The sequence below is a fragment of the Protopterus annectens genome, chromosome 2.part0, assembly GCF_019279795.1.
Source record: "Protopterus annectens isolate FY-2018-M chromosome 2.part0, PAN1.0, whole genome shotgun sequence".
Classification (NCBI taxonomy): domain Eukaryota; kingdom Metazoa; phylum Chordata; order Ceratodontiformes; family Protopteridae; genus Protopterus; species Protopterus annectens.
The window spans coordinates 824,385,314-824,403,874 of NC_056728.1; the positions used below are offsets into that span (position 1 = coordinate 824,385,314).

General features: G+C 37.4%; 1 protein-coding gene across 1 annotated transcript in view; it reads right to left on the reverse strand.

The window, feature by feature from the left end:
- The window catches only part of CARM1 (coactivator associated arginine methyltransferase 1), a 1,187,823-nt gene that overhangs the window by 192,796 nt on the left and 976,466 nt on the right, over positions 1–18,561 (reverse strand). The window contains exon 10 of the mRNA XM_044061097.1: positions 1,694–1,783. Coding sequence (XP_043917032.1) covers positions 1,694–1,783 — 90 coding nt within the window. The remainder of the gene's footprint in view (positions 1–1,693; positions 1,784–18,561) is intronic.

The following is an 18,561-nucleotide window of genomic DNA, read 5'->3' on the forward strand; positions in this document are numbered from 1 at the left end:
ATAACAAACAGCTTTCTTTACTATTGTGAATGTATTCATTATGGTGGAAACATTATTTCAGCATAACTTTACTTGGTTGGACTCTGTATGTACATGTAATTGCGGTGTTTGGGTCATATAACCTTTTTACTGAAAATGGCAAGCCTGAATTCACTGTTGTGTTGTTTGATGCGTTTTTTGTGTGTGTGCGCAGTGAAAGGACAATTCAAATCATTTTACAGGTTCAGCAACAGAAACAGCTAAGCTAGCATTAAGCTTGTATTAAGTGACTACATCTTTGCGGATTGCAAAGAAAATAGAATAGGTGCAATTCTGCTTTTTACAATGAATCGGCAGACAATGTAGAAAAGCTTGAAAATCTGACTATGAATCACAAGTGGGCAGAAGAGAACTTCATTTACATCATTTCTCATTTCCATCTCATTGCTTATGCTTATTTGCTGCCATCGTGTGTTAACATAAGTGGCCTTTATGAGCCGCTGCTTAGCTACACTCACCTGGGAACAGTATGGATAGATATAATGCACTCGCCCAATATCTATGAATGATACCCACTTTTTCCTTGGTTAAAAATACATACTTTTTAAAAATCTGAAATGTACTGAATAGTTCTTCAACTTGAGTTACTCCTCATAATCTTCTCTCAGGTTTTGTTATAAAGAATTATTGCAGGTGAGCAACACATGCCCCTTCCATCATCTCCATTGTCTATGCCCGGCTCCTCAGCTATCTTGGCCACTATTTGAACCACGGTCACATGGGCTGCAGTCAAAAACTCATTCCTCTGTGCCACAGAGTCAGGCTATAAGTTTTATTTAACATGCTGCAACCCACGGTCATTACGTTAATGTATGTCTTGGTGAAGAAGACATACAGTCCTATGCTATGATAAACTGAACTATTCTGAATTGACTTCAGTTAAAATAAATCTGCAAGGGTGAAATTAACAGAACATTAGAAGGTACAAACACACTCTGATAGACTTTCTTTCATCTGTCTACCAAAAACTATCTGAACAAAAAAATCTTCCTTCTAAACTGCCTTTGTTACAACTTTGCCTTGTCTTCTAGCCCTGGAACATTTATTTGCTGGAAATTAATTTCTTACTTTATTTGTTGCCTATGAGTAAAAAGTTTGTATGTATCTGTGCACTGTCCTTATCTTTCCCTTCTGTCATTATATTTTCATTTAGATAGGAGGGAGGTTTCCTTACAACCTCATTGTATGAAATTCCCTGCGATAAGGTAAGAACAGAATATGCATCTGATAGGAACTTGGTCAAAAGCACTGAAAAATACATTAGCAGAAGAACACACATAAGAGGTGTTTCCACTGTTCCCCCAAGGTGCATTATGTCTGATCTGATTATATTAAATTGGCTGTACAGGGGGCACAACATCCTACACTGAAGCTGTGGTGAACTTTGTGCTCCACAGAAATCTGTAGTCGGTTTTCTGTCTTTGGATTTTTTTGACTGCAAAGGATTCTCAAATGTGTGACTTATCTTCATAATCCATGACCTATACTCACAGACTCACAGAAGGTACTGACTGAGCAGAAATCACCCATCACAGAAGGTTATGTTGCATTCTTTGGTTGCTATAAGGTACTGGTGAGATGCTTGTAAGCCAGGATAGATACAAAATCAGTTCTGCCACACTTTGGTATAACAAGGTGTATGCATGTTACTCACACTGATCCCACAAATGCCACATCGAACCAGAAGGCCAAGCCATGGATAAGACCAGATTGCTGTATGTGGAACACAAATGGAATTTCTATCCTGTGAAGACAAATTCACAATATTACTCTAACTCTAGGCAGAACCTCACTGTCTGCTATTTTTACATTGACTTAATTTTACTGGCACAAATATAAAAAGGTAACATGACATTTTCTAGTTATAAACAGAAAAATTGTTATTGCATAAATATTGACAGATTTTCCATTATGACCTAAATAAATAACTTAATTCGGTGTCTCCCTATATTTCATAGATCATGAGTGATATTCTGTACTGGTCAGAACTCATCTGTATTTGCTGAATCAGCTATTACTTGCTTCACTACTGACTGTCACAGTTGTATCAAGTAGTAAGGACAGCTTAACATTCATGAGACAGACTTTTATCACTGAAGGATTGACTGATTTATCAGTTATTTTAATTTCTTAAACAGTCAAGTGCTCTGATCCAGGAGAGGGACCATTTTCAGGTTCTGCCTGGGAAGTACAGCAAAAAAATAAAAATAGTACAGTATCCAAACATTAGGTTACAGATTCAAAATAAAGAAACAGTGCATGGCATTTTCACTATACACCTTGAGACAGTAAGATGCAATGATTCATTTGTACATCAGTAATTAAAAAAAAGATGCGGCTATACAGTATTTACAGCATTAATATTAATTAAGAGAAAAAGGGATACAAAAAGAATAGGGGGATCTGTGTGAAGAAATAAAAAGCAGAGTGATGGGAGCACAAAGGAACAGAGAGTGAGGGGGATTGAGCATGTTGGAAGATCAAATGTATATGGGAGTCCTGTAGGAAGGAATAATTTGAGGAGTGGTACGAGGACTGGGGTGTATGCAAGTCATGTCATCCTTACTGTTTGGAAGCAGGATTGCCTGTACAGAAATATGGTACTTTTCCGTTAACTAGGCAGCAGTCGTCGGCAAACATAAATGTTGCCGTGAAATGTAGGCAAAATTAAAAGCAGAACAAAACAGCAAAATAAGCAGTACTGACATGTCAGACAATCAATAATACTGTCAGTAGGCAGACAAATTTAAAATCAGAAACAAACAAGCAGCACGGACTTGACAGCATCTGTACATTTTACGTGCTGGCCCATTAACGGTTTCTCCACATTTTCAGTTCACATTTTGAACACCTGTTGCTAGGTTTGAAAGGCCTTTGCCAGTGTCTGTAGGATGGCAGATATGCCTCACACCATTCCAAATGTTAAGACAGTGACTGTTCAAAATCAGCAGATGGTCGGACAGACGAGCACTTCCTTATTTTTTCACTATTTAACGTCTGAATTCACACCCTATTTAGGAAGTACTAGGGAATGTTTGTAAAAATGTGTGTGCAAGTGGCACTGACTTGGGAGGAAATCAGTAACAGTCCAACAAGAAATCCCAAATTAAAAGCAGAATCTAAGAAGAAAAGAAGCAGCACTGAGTTGCGACGAAAAATCACTACTACTGTCACAACCAACAGAAAATGAAAAGTAGAACACAACAGTAACATAAGCAGTAGTGACTTGGCAGGAAAATTCATTACTACTATGACAACAAAGGCAAAACAAAAAACAGAACATAATAAAATAATCAGTACTGACTTGAAAATTTCAATAATACTGTCATAACGAACACAACATTACAAGCAGCAAAAAATAAGCAGCAGTGACTTGACATCAGCCGTGCATTGTGCTTCTGCTCCATTATCGGAAAAATACCAGAAATTTTTTTAGATGGTTTTTGAATTTCTTTTTTTTTAACTTGTTTTTATTGAATTTTACAACAAAATGAAATCAAGATATAACATTTAACAAAATATAACAACCAAAAACTATTTACAAGGTCCATAACAAAAATTTATATTAAACAAAGCCATTAATATTTTTCCAATAAATCTCTAGGTTTTTGCCATGATAAATGTTGATGGGTGATATTTGATGTTCTCTTACAAACAGTCTGTAATTCTTTGTTACATACAGTCTTTGCTAAACAAACAAATTCAGTGGAAGAGAGGGTATTTTTATTTTTCCAATTCTTTATAATAATTTTCCTGGCAATAGCCAGAATGGACCAAAGGAGAAGCACTTGTATTTTTGGTATGGAATCTGGAATAGGGGCATTAAATCAAACAAATTATGGTATGCTGGGACTGGTAGTACTGGAAGTTAACAAAAATATTATACATTTGTGAATACTGGATTCATGTAACTGGATGTAAAGGAGCTAAACATGTTTAAATACTATAGCCTTATGTTCAAAAGGAGAAATTTTATTGACTTCTGAAATTCTTGAAGGCTGAGAAGTCTTTTGGGACAACAGGCAGTGCTTCTCATAATTTTGTGGCAATGATGGGAAAACAGTGGTCAGTGGTATGGGGTTTGTTATGTGGGGTGTTTAAGCAGATGTTGACATTGTGAGGAAAAAGTTGCTGTTCTTTTGTTGAAGCATTTATACCATATAGATTTCTGTTTAATTAAAATAAGAAAATGATGTTTCAATTCTGCAGTTTCTTTCAATGTAAAGTACATCGAGTAAAAGTATAGTCAAGTAGTTAGTCTGAAAATATCAAATATCTAATTAATAGTTCATTATAACAGTAAACTATAACAAGAAAATAATTTCTCCATGCTGGATATTGACTTACATAACATTAACAATATTTTATTAATATTTAATGGCAGACACTGTTCTGTGTGGTATTGTGTTTTATACTGGATATTTAATAATCTCATACTTGATAAAGCTAATATGAAAAATTAAGTGTGGAAGGAAAAAAATAGAAGTATAGGAAAAGCAAGAGCTGAAGCACAGAAGAGACATTTCAGTCAGGAAGAGAACTAAAGAAATAAAATCTTCAGTTCAAATACAAGGAAGCAAAAAAAAAAGAGAGATTCAAAGATAATGAGGGGCATACTGAAGTTAAATAAAATGTATTAAAAAAGGTCAAAAGTGCTGCTAATGAGTATGAATGTTTAGTGTTTATGATGGAAGAGAAGCCAACTGTTGCAAATACGAAGAACCAAGAAAAACAGACTGTGTCAAGGTAATCAAAAAGTCACGAAGTCCACTCCACGATAATTAATCTTAACGCACCTTTTATTAAAAAACAAGCAACGTTTTCGCTACAACCTCTGTTGTAGCTTCCTCAGAGTACAAAGTGGAACCATTGTCAGTTTCTTTTTAAACATAAAAGCGCGCCAATATTGGTGCGCGTGAAAGTGTTAAAAACATATTACATTAAAATAAAAATAAAAATAAAACATGGTGACAATATTACTACCAGGTTTAGAACATGTCCCTACACCACTTGTAAGACCTAAGTTCCCAGTTGGAACTCTGATAGCATTATTATAAATATATATAGTCTGCTTGTAACCAGTGGGCAATCCCTATCGGATCAGTGCATGCGTAAAAAATGGTAAACAATAAAGGTGAAACTGTGAATGTCATAACAAAGATTAATCAGTCTTAATATAAATATCAACAAGTGATCGGACCTTGCGGTTTCACATTGTCAATTGACCACTTGCCCCGACCTAACAAGTGTAAGATGCTAGGGAAATAAGGTCGAGCTTACGATAAATATCGTCTACCAGGACTTAAGAAATAATAGTTAAGTCCACAAGGTCAGACTATGATGTAATGATTCATTCAATCAGCCGATTTTTCATACCAGTGAAGTGACTTGAGTATGTCACAAACTTAAACCTCAAAGTGGAACCAATGTTCTTTAAAATAATATTCTTTAAAATAGTTTGTAAGTGTTTGAGGTATAACAGTACTATTGGTTATTATTACCACTCCGCTGTAGAGTCAAGCCACGTATGACAGCGGCCACCAAACAGAGGGAACTGTGTGTTCCATAATAAAACAAAGCAAGATAACCCAAAGGAGTGGGAGCGCCCACTCCACACATGCCCCCAAGGATCAAGTTCTAAAAAGTGATAGCACAAAAATCCCCCAAGGTGAAGCTAGCGGTGTACCTGCTAGGATGCACGTAGATCCGAACCCAAGCATAAAAACTCTATGTGGAACCCCCACTACTAACTAGTCAGTAGATACAGTCTACTGACTAGTTAGTAGTGGGGGTTCCACATAGAGTTTTTATGCTTGGGTTTGGATCTACGTGCATCTACTGACTAGTTAGTAGTGGGGGTTCCACATAGAGTTTTTATGCTTGGGTTCGGATCTACGTGCATCCTAGCGGGTACACCGCTAGCTTCACCTTGGGGGATTTTTGTGCTATCACTTTTTAGAACTTGATCCTTGGGGGCATGTGTGGAGTGGACGCTCCCACTCCTTTGGGTTATCTTGCTTTGTTTTATTATGGAACACACAGTTCCCTCTGTTTGGTGGCCGCTGTCATACGTGGCTTGACTCTACAGCGGAGTGGTAATAATAACCAATAGTACTGTTATACCTCAAACACTTACAAACTATTTTAAAGAATATTATTTTAAAGAACATTGGTTCCACTTTGAGGTTTAAGTTTGTGACATACTCAAGTCACTTCACTGGTATGAAAAATCGGCTGATTGAATGAATCATTACATCATAGTCTGACCTTGTGGACTTAACTATTATTTCTTAAGTCCTGGTAGGTACGATATTTATCGTAAGCTCTACGACCTTATTTCCCTAGCATCTTACACTTGTTAGGTCGGGGCAAGTGCGGTCAATTGACAATGTGAAACCGCAAGGTCCGATCACTTGTTGATATTTATATTAAGACTGATTAATCTTTGTTATGACATTCACAGTTTCACCTTTATTGTTTACCATTTTTTACGCATGCACTGATCCGATAGGGATTGCCCACTGGTTACAAGCAGACTATATATATTTATAATAATGCTATCAGAGTTCCAACTGGGAACTTAGGTCTTACAAGTGGTGTAGGGACATGTTCTAAACCTGGTAGTAATATTGTCACCATGTTTTATTTTTATTTTTATTTTAATGTAATATGTTTTTAACACTTTCACGCGCACCAATATTGGCGCGCTTTTATGTTTAAAAAGAAACTGACAATGGTTCCACTTTGTACTCTGAGGAAGCTACAACAGAGGTTGTAGCGAAAACGTTGCTTGTTTTTTAATAAAAGGTGCATTAAGATTAATTATGGAAGAGAAGCCAGTAGAAGATGTATCCCAGGAGGAGATAGTTGATTACAGTCCATTCAAAATGGAACAGCTTTACAAAATACCTCAGAAAACTAAAACTGTATGTTGTCAGAGAACTAAGAACATTTATAATAATTTCATTACTTAAAAATGTCATGGGAAGAGGTTATGGCTTGGGATTATTGGAAGAGAGCAGATGTGATCTCCCATTAAAAACAGTAGGAGGAAGACAAATATGTCAAGTCTGAGCTAAGTAATAGGATGATGGTGGGTTACAGAACCCAAGGCATTGTGAATTCAGAAAAGGAATTTCATGACAGATAAATTCACAAGATTGTTTTGAATGATTAGTAACTAAACTATTAAATTACTAAGGGACTGTGGATATGCACAACCACAACTTTGCTGACTATTTGGAATGTCCAGAGACAGTTTACAGCAGAACAACAAAACAAGTACATGGGTTGTCTGAAAGACATATTATAAAGGCTTAGCATGTATAATTCTAAGAACAGAAGGCAAAAGGAGTGGCAAAATAAACATGTTAACTACCACAAGGAAATGCATAGATTCCTACTAGGTAAAATGTTTAATAAAGTATACAAATGCATAGGAACAAGTGGATACAGTCTGGGGATACAAGATGAGTGGGTTGGGTTATGATGAATTATATGTTCAATGTAACAGTGGCAAATGATGATTAACAACTTTCCCAAAATATATTAGTATAAAATACAGTCAGCAAATTCAATACTGCATGAGCCAAGCACAAGGCTGTCCCTGTCTTTATGAGGACTGGGGTAACTAATCTCTAAGGTGTGACGTCCAGTTAATATCCCACCAGACTGCCACCAATATGTGATATCCCCCACTTAAAACCTGGGTCAGTAATTTAGGCGCCACAACCCTCACCACTGACTCCAGTGTGGGAGTGCCACGGAAAACACGAGAGCACACGAGTAAAATTCCACAATTTCCCTTAAAAGCACAGCAGGAACATGCTCTTTTTCCTGGGATTGGACTATATACCTCTGTCCACCACAAATGTACTCCCTTATTATACACTTCAGAGCAATGTGTTCCACTTTAAGACCTCACGCTCAAAATAAGTTTAAAGCTCATACACTCAAATACTTATGGGAAGCCTGACATAGAGTTCCAGCTGTGTCCCCTCCCCAGTGCAAATGGTAAATGCTGCCACCACAGTCAGACAGGTTTACACTCCCTTCAAAGGGCAATCAATTTTTAAACATTAAATATCAAAATAAATGATAGCTATGACCAGAAGTAGCAAGGCATTCGAGATGACCTGGGGAGTATCAAACAGTTGTAACCACTCTCTGAACTCTAAAGAATACACTGATTGTCCAGCCACAATGTAAAGTAATGAAAAACATTTGATAATAAGTAGAATGATTACAATAATGTAAATCAATAATTTTCAATCACCAGAAATATAAAATTAAACTGTAAGATAGAAGTCCATCATTTTAGAAAAACTCTAACTAACTAAACTTTTCTAATCTAACTAGAGAATACTGTCCCTGATCTAATCTAAAAACATAACAACAAGGCAAAGGCATTTTTCCTTTTAGACATGCTGGCATACAATACAAGTTAATCTGAGAATATTCACAAATCTCCCACAAGACATGCTAACACATATGACAGTGTTTTAATTTTCTTCACATTTCTACCCCCCTTATGACTCAAGCATGATTTTCAAGTGACCCTTGAAAACCAACACTTGAGAAAAATGGGTCTACCTGGAATAATAACCCAATCCTCTCCTAGACAATCCATCCGCATTAGCATTATTAACCCCACTGTGATGTTATATGGTCATATCATATGCTTGCAGTCCTAGACTCCACCACAGTAACTTGGCATTTTTCTTGCTGACCCTATTAAACCACGTTAAAGAGTTATGATCTGTGAGTACAGTGAATTTTCTCTCATAAAGATAGGACTGCAGCTTTTGGAATGCCCACACTATTGCAAAACACTCTTTCTTCACGGTTGCATAACACTCTTCTCTCAGTTGGAGTCTAAGGCTCAGATATACCACTGGGTGCTCTTCTCCTTCTGCGGAAACTTGGCTAAGTACAGCCCCCACCCCATAATTTAAAGCATCTACCTGTACAAAAAATTCTTTATTGTAATCTGGGCTGGCCAACAGAGGGGGTCCTCCCAAATCTCTTTAATTTTTGGAATGCCTAGTCACAATCTGTGGTCCACACTACCTTGTCAGGTTTATTCTTCCTAGTTAGGTCAGTAAAGGGTGCAGCTGTAGTACTGTAATTGGGCACACATTTCCTATAGTACCCCACTGTCCATAGAAATGCTCACTTGTTTCTTAGTAACAGGAACTGGCCATGCTTGAATAGCTTCCACCTTGACAGGTTCTGGCCTAATTTTACCACTTTCCATTCTGTGTACTAAGTAAGTGACCTCTGCCATACCCACTTGACACTTACTGGGTTTAATGGTTAATCCTGCCCTACTTAATCTATCCAAGTTCTCCCTAACATGTTGGTCTGCAAATGCCCATAGGAAGGTCTTCAATGCAGAGTTTAACCTCTCAACAAGAACATTAGGCTGGGGATGGTAGGTAGTGGTCGTTAGATGTTTCACCCCACAACACTTCCACAGACAAGTCAGCAGGTCTGACATGAAGTTGGCACCTCAGTCAGTCAGTATTTCCCATGGAAAACCTACTCTGCTGAACATTTCTATAGCAAAGCATTTACCACCTTTTCTGTCTCAATAGATGACAAAGCCACCACCTCAGGATATTTGGTAGCATAGTCTGCTACCACCAAGATGTACTTCTTTCCTGTAGAACTTGGAGTACTCAGGGGTCTCACAATATCCAGGGCCACTCTCTGAAACAGCTCTTCGATAACATGCAAAGGCATTAACAGAGCCTTAGCCTTGTCCCCTGCTTTACCAGCTTTTTGGCACTGTTCCCAAGTCCTACAATATCCTATCACTTCCCTCGCAATCCCAGGCCAATAGGCATTTTGCATAATATATCTCTAAGTGTGTCTTATGCCCATATGACCTGAGAAAGGAATGTCATGTGCTATGGCTAAAAGTGGCAGATGGTAAGCTCTAGGCACTACCAACTGCTGTATTGGTTCACCTTCTGGCCCACCTCCAGGAATCCACTCTCTGTACAAGAAACCTTTGTTCCAGTATAAAGACTCTCCTCTTCCTTGAGCCTCAGGCACTACTTTAGCCATCTCCCTCAAGCTTTGTAATGTAGAATCCATAAATCGAGCCTGTCTCAACTCTACTTTCATCACCTTCCCCAGCTCTCCATCCACAGAAAGCCTAGTGACTTCCAACAGCTGTACTTTATTGTCACTCTGGGTACCATCACTCACCTCCATCCTTGCAATCAACATGTCCAAGGGAACATCAGTACCCACCAGCAGCTGTGGCTCACATTCAGATTTACTGCTACCAGATAGCACCTTCTCTGAAACAGCCACCATGCCACTCCCAGCTTCAAGTACGAGATCTTTCTCGGTCTCTCCCAGACAAGCGGACCTACATGCCTTTCTCCCAGTCTGACTGCATGTCACTGCATGTACGCAAGGTACTTCATCATCAAAGTAATTCCCTATCAGGACAGCTACAGGAATATCGTCAAACTCACCTACTTGCTTGCTTCCTCTTCCACCCTCCAACTCAAGTTGAACCTTAGCCAAAGGTTTTTGGAATGGGGTCCCTCCCAGTGCTCTGATAGCAGTGGTGTGTCCAAGGAAGTGCTGCTCTTCTCTTACCACTGCAGACCTCACAATGGTTATAGCAGAAGCTGTGTCCCTCTTAGCAGTTACCTGTTTGCCATCTACTAAGATAGGATATACATTTTAGTGATAATTAGGCTCCCCAGTTGTTTCTAAACAATGTACCACTGGTAGTTTATCATCCACACTTACTGGTTCCCTCATCTTCTGATTCTTACCTTGCTTCAATTGATATTTGGCTGCTATATGTCACCTCTGGTTACAGTGGAAACATCTAATCCCTAGTAGTTCCCCCATTACTGGTGTACTCTGTTGGAGTGGTTTAGCCTGCCCCATGGGTTCCCTTATGTCCATGTGCAGCACTGGGTATCCCTTTCTTATGCAGTGGTGCTCAGCTTACTAAGTAGAGATCCCCTTTTCTCTCCAACTCCTCTGCAGAGTTACACTCATGGCCTGCTAACCAGAATCTCATGTCATCAGGCAAAGCACTGAGGGCTTGTTCCCTTACCAAAAGGTCTGTCAGTTCCTCAAAAGTGGTGACCTGACAACTATTCACCCATCTGTGAAAGTAAGTACTTATGTTAGCAATATAATCACATACACTTTTATCTGCCTTGTGTCTATGTTCACAAAACTTTTTTTCTATATGCCTCAGTTGTACGTTTGAAACAGTTAAGCAAGGACTATTTCACATCATTTAACTTTGCTGCAGCCTGAACTGCTTTACCATGGAGTAAGGGAGTCAGGAGCTGAATCCAGAGCTCATGGTTAGCATCATACTGTCTAAATACCCTCTCAAAAATATGAATAAAACTATCAAAGTCATCCCATCCCTGTACTGAGGAAAAAGTTTACTGACCTTTATGGCTTCTGGTGTCCAGTTATTCCCTTTCACATTACCTCCATGACCCTTTCGAAGGATTTGCTGCTCACTGCATGCTGATGTTGTTGCTCATTATCCTTGGCTTTTAAATGCCTCAGTCTCTCTGCTGATTCCAGTAAAGGATTTTTGGCCTCCAGTGCATGTTGACACTGTTTCTCCTCAGCCGTTAGTTCATATCAGCACTGCTTCTCCTTTTCCTCAGCCACCAGGTGTTGCATTCGCTCCTCGGCCTCTAGGTGCAGTCTGTCTAACTCCAGATAGATTTTCAGGTCCTCTGAAGAAAAGGTAGATTGTTCTGTCCTGGCAGGCTGCATATCACCAACACCAAGCTGGATATCCTCCAAATGGCTGGTCTGAGCTGTGGCTGCAACCAAGACTGAAATCATTGCTTCCTTGGTGAGCTTCGCATGCACCAATCATCTGGCTTCACACTCCTTAGCCAACTGGATCTTTGTCTGTTTGCTAAAATCTCCTGATGAAATCATTGCCTGCTATCCCTATCTAATTAAAAAAATAAACCGCGGTGGATTGAAATTCTGAATGTTTACCTTGTAGCTGTCAAGAGTGGACACCTTAATGACAACTACCCACAGGCTACTAAAATCCAATTAAATATCCCCCAGACTGCCACCAATAATGTGACGTCCGGTTAATATCCCACCAGACTGCCACCAATATGTGACGTCCACCACTTAAAACCCAGGTCAATAATTAAGGAGCCTCAACCCTCACCACCGACTCCAGTGTGGGAGTATCAAGGAAAACAGCAGAGCACAAAGAACACAAGAGTAAAATTTCACAATTTCCCATAAGAGCACAACAGGAACATACTCTATTTCCTGGGACTGGACTATATACCTCTGTCCACCACAAATGTATTCACTTATTATACACTTCAGAGCAATGTGTTCTACTTTAAGACTTCTGACTCACTCGCACTCAAAATAAATGTAAATCTCATGAACTCAAGCACTTACGGGAAGCCTGACACAGATTTCCAGTTGTGTCCTCTCCCCAATGCAAATGGTAAATGCTGCCACCAAAGTCAGATAGAGCTACATGCCTATTAAAGGGTGATCAATTATTAAAAATTAAATATCAAAATTAATGATAGCTATGACCAGAAGCAGCCAGGCATTCAAGGTGACCTGGGGAGTATCAAACAGTTATAAGCCCTCTCTGAACTCTAAAGAATACACTGATTGTCCAGCCAAAATGTGAAGTAATAGAAAACATTTAATAATAAGTAGAATGATTACAATAATGCAAATGTAAGCCACGGTGGTGCAGCAGTAGCATTGTCACCTCACAGCAAGAGGTTCTCCCGTTCGATTCTCGGCCGGAGCACCTTCTGTGTGGAGTCTACATGTCCTCCCCGCGGACGAGTTGCATTCGAAAGATATGCGTGAATGGGCATGCCTTTGTCGAAGGTTGGGCATTGGGCTGGCACCTCGGCACCAGAAAAATTGACTGCCAATCATTAGCAGACCGGAGTTCCACTGTGGCGACCCCTAACTGGGAAAAGCCAAAAGAAAAACAACAACAATTACAATAATGCAAATCAATAATTTTCAATAAACACCAGAAATATAAAATTAAACTGTAAGATAGAAGTCCATCATCTTAGAAAAACTATCTAACTAACTAAACTTTCCTAATCTAACTAGAGAATACTGTCCCTGATCTAATCTAAAACATAACAGCAAGGCAAAGGCAGGCTTACAGTTTTTGGTGAATCCTTTTTCTTGGGTATCCACTACACAGCATGGTAGCTGACTGCAACTCTTAACTAACTGCCCTTCAACTGACTTTAGCACTCTCTTTTATGGTCCAGATTAACATTATCAACTGTCTTATTTTAAAAATAACAATCAGCTGTTTGAAAAAGTTCTTTTTCCTGCCAGTCATCTGTTTGAATAATCACATAGCAACCAAAAACATTCTAATGGCATCACCTACTGATCAGATGATTCTCCACAGTTTGCACTTTAGAATCTCCCTCACAAACATATGCAATCAGAAATTTATCAAAACACTGGCAGATTCTTTAAACATTTTGTATAAACAGGGCTATATTCAACATTTTAAAAATGTATTTACATTTTCCCAATTAGACATGCTGGCATACAATACAAGTTAATCTGAAGATATACACAAATCTCCCACCAGACATAATAACACAGATGACAGTGTTTTCATTTTCTTTGCATTAGACTATTAAGACCTGACGGTATTCTAACACATCATGGAAAGACTACGCAGGCCGTACAGTTCTTATCTACATTGTGAATCTGTGTTTGTATCTTGTTATAACTAGCTGCAAGGATTTTTGATTATGAAATGAGAAAAGAATATTTTGTAAGAGTGACACAAACTGCAAAACAAATGGAAGACAATTATAGATAAAAGGGTAGTGAATAAAATCCCATTTAACAAAAATACAACAAACAGTGTTGGAGGCACATTAGCCACCCATTAATATAACTCACATTCTGAAAATAAAAGCAAGCAAAAATATTTAATAATGCTGGGCTGAAATGATGACTTTATAACACCACATAGTATTTACCTTTTGTTTACAATATAGTAACTGTTGAACATCAACTATAACAAGCAATCCTTATGAATGAAATCTGCACTTCTATCTTCACTAACAAAAGTAAAACATTAGTTACTAAAAATCATTATTTAATTCTTCAGAGATTGTTGCAAAACATTCTTAGGATGGAATTAGAAAAATTTTTAAAAAGATATTTACACAACACAATAGGACAAGGCAGCAAAGACAAGCTTTACTTGGTCATATCACAAGAATATACAAGACCATCCCATTGCTGTTCTCAGCTTTTTAATGATCAGTTTAGATTAACACTTACATTAATATAAGTTATTGAAACATGACTTAGCTTGTTTAAAATAAATATAGCATATTATTAGCATACCAAACTCAGAGTTATTACGGTATAAACAGGCTGGTTCTCTGACTGACAAAAATAAATAAATGAATAAATAAAACATCCAGAAGTTCCATTTTATTTGAGTTTGGGACTATTGTTTTAATTCATTTGGATTTCTAACCCATGTATACATACAGACCCGCTACCTGACCTTCATACTACAGCACTACAACTTTCCTCCTTCACTTACTGTTTTTTCCCTTATGTTCATAATACAGTTAAGAGCATATGTGAGATGGGGCCAGATTCCAGTAGACTTGCCCTCAGTATAAGTGACTTACATCTGTGTAGGCCTATATATAAACATGCTTACTACAGGGCCCAGATTCCAAATGACCTGCCTTCATTGTAAGTGACTTAGTTCTGTGTAAGGCCTATCTATAAACATGCTTTCTCTACAGGGCCCAGATTTTAAAAGGCCTGCTCTCAGCCCAGAATTCAGTGAAGGTGGTCACTTACATTGAGATCAAGTCTTTTGGAATTGGAACCATAAATCATTAAGTATTTAAGTATGTTAATTATATACCTATATGACTAAAACATCTTAAAAAATACATATAAGCTACATATTAACAGCAGTTTCAATTAACTTGTTAAGGGTTTTGGATTTTTTCTTTTTAATTTTAAAACTGATACATTAAAAGGCACCATGTTTTACAAACAATCTGTTCCTGAGAAGTGCATACTTCTGGCCTGCTGTTATGGTAAGGACTGTGTTTTTTAATACTGGTGCAGTGAGAGATAATGTAGCAATCCCAATACTACAGGGATAAAATCAATAACCACAGCAGGGAACAATCAGAACCATTAAACAGGAATATAAAAGCTGTGTACCTGTAATAAAGTAATGAATTACCTGTAATGTAATGAACAGGAAGGACATTTGATTCTACCAGGCTATATGACTGCAGGAAAAGAAAAGTGAACACTAGCAGAACTTTCAGAGAAAATAATCACATAGTTATTCTTATTATCAGGCCACTAATCCTTTTAGCATCAGGCCACTAATCCTTTTATCTTGCAGACTATTTGCCAAGTAAGTTAGAAGTGATTATAGTAAAACTAGGAAACAAAATTTTCACTTACTCTATTAATAGTATGCAAACATCTATTAAGCAATAAACACTAATGACTGCAGTCATTTTAACTGAAATAATGTTACCTATTCTTATTTGTCCATTATTTATGCCTTCCTACGGTTTTGTTCTTTATTTTTCATTTTTTTCCTTTTAGCACTTAGTTCAGAATTACTCAAGTTATGATTTATAAATCTGCAGCTGTTGCATTTTAAACTAGAACACTTTAGCAAACAAATACAAGAAAGACAAAATAAGTAATGAACTGGTTAATGTGGTTATTTTGTGGGAATTGCTATCCCAGACAAACAGATTTTTTAATTGAATAGAGGATAATTTTAAGTGGAAAACAGAGCATGTGACAATGGGGGGAGGTTCAATCTGCAATAAAAGATACATATTTGGACTAAGATAAGAATAAAAATGTTAAAGAAATAACAAGGGTGGAAATATGGTTGACAATCACAGTGCAATGTTTACCTGTACTCAAATGATGTTAGCACTTCATGATAAATTAGTTATTCCATTGTTAGAGTGGTATTTCCAAATTACAGAACTGTGAATTCTTACACAGATAATATGACATGTTTGCCTGTAGTTTATGATTTTAAGATAATACTGGGGTCGATTCAGAAAGGTAAGCTCAAGGGATTAGCCTTGTGTACAAACTCATTGTAACCATTTCTGATTCAGAGACAGCCTTATCACAGTGTAGTACCACAAAGTTGTGCAGAACTACAGTGGGCTATCTTTGCGGCTTACTGCAAATGCTTAGGAGGCATTACAGGGAAAGTCTTTGTTAATTAACCATGTGCTTTCCCCCAAGAAATGCCTGTGGTAAGAAATTTATATAACCAAGTGATTCAGAGAATTGCTCAGATGCATAAATGACTACAGTCACTCATGTTATTGGACATAGCCAAAACTTTGCATTCACTCATTGCTTCCAATGAGTGAGGTCACATTAGAGGTAAGTGTCGGGGAGTTTAGCAGACCAGGTAGCCATGGTGCATGTCTGCATGCTTTCAAGTATGTACGTGACTGCATGTGTGAGTCTATGCAGAGTGATGAGTGGCCTCAGGTGTGTGTGTGTGTGTGTGTGTGTGTGTGTGTGTGTGTGTGTGTGTGTGTGTGTGTGTGTGTGTGCGTGCGTGTATGAATGTGTGGATCTGGATGTCACACTTTCACACTCCTTTAGGCTAAGGAAGAAATACTGCAGTATTGGAGCAGGTAGAATACTAGACACTAGACATCAGGGATAACAAAACTTTCTTACAGTAACAACCAATTCTGACAATACTAAGGTGAGGGGACATTAGACACTAGGGATAACTCTTAATAACTCTTAGTATTACAGTTGAAAGACACTTAAATGATAACAAAGAATGTTTTGTAGCATGAAAGACGTAGGGGGGTATACAAGACACCAAGGATGCTCTTTATAGCATGCCCTAAAGGTACTTAAAATTATTCAAATCCTGGAACTTCAGCACTCACACCCAGAGTATTAGTCTTTCACGCTATAACTAGATACCAGAGATGCTCTTAAAATATTACCTTAAGTCCCTAGTATAATGGTGATTAGCGACTTCTAGCTGTTCCAGCTGCAAAGTACTTTGACAGACATGTAAACATTTCTCAGGACCACAACAGCACTGTAGCACTATTTTAAGCTAAGTATTGCTAACATTAATTAAACACCTATCTATATGTATATCTTTTTTTCTATCTTTCTCTCTGTCTCTCTGTCTTTGCAGTTCTGTAAAAACATACAACTTATACACACACACACACACACACACACACACACACACACACACACACACACACACACACACACACACACACACACACACACACATGCACAATGACTTAAGAACTTGTGAGCTTTCATGATCCTGGTACATAGCTACCATACATGAAATATGTTTTAAGTTAAACAGGAATTGAACAGGGCTGAATTATTTACAGTACCATAAGGGCCCTAGTAATTTCAGGACCAATTAAGTTAGTTTCAGTAACAATTTCTATATCAGAAAAATGCTTAAAAAATTATGTTTATTATAATGATCCAGTTCTTAATAGACAACTCTTGCTCATGTACATTTAGTTATACATGCAGCAAGAATATGGCCCAAATTTTGAGTAATAAACATACAAGTATTAAAACCAGGCATTAAGCCAACAATAATTGTTTTAAATGTTATAAAAAAACTCATTTTAATAACATTATACTCGGACGTTATTTTTCTACTCATAACATACACAGATCTTTTGATATTTTGTCATTTTATCACCTGCACTATAAGGCATGTTATGTGAGAATTTCCATGTTTAAAATATAGAACAGTGTACACTTTAATGATAAAAGATGTCAAAAATTAAGAAAATTACTATCTTATTTTTTGAAACATTCACAAGCTATTTATGTTTTGTGGTTATTGCCAGGGTTATGAATTATAAATCAAATGTAGAATTAAATGAACTACTAAACAAAAGGGAGACATTCTGGACTATTAACACTGGAACTGTGTTTGCGTATTTATTATATGCTGTGTATGTTTGATCTGTTTAATGTAGAATTAAATGAACTACTATACAAAAGGGATACATTCTGGATTATTAACACTGGAACTGTGTTTGCATATTTATTATATGTTGTGTATTTTGATCTGGTTACTCATTTTCTCACATGACTGCATTCATCTGTAAGGAAGCTGGGACGTGACCTAAATAGATAAAGAAGGCTTTGTTAGTAAGACTGGTTTATCTATGCCAGTTTTCATGGAATTAAAGAGTTGGACGTTATGCCTGCTGTTTGCTGTTTTTTTTTTTTTTTTTTTTTTTTTTTTAATAGCTGAAGTTCCATGTGTCAGAGAGAAGTTTGTTTGTAGCTCTGTGCAAATTTGCTGTGTGTCTGAAGATGGGAAGATTTTATTAAGTGAAACTGTGATACTTTGCACTGCACTATGTACTGATTGGGAAGCAAGATACAACATTTTAAAATGATTTCAGAAAGGAACAT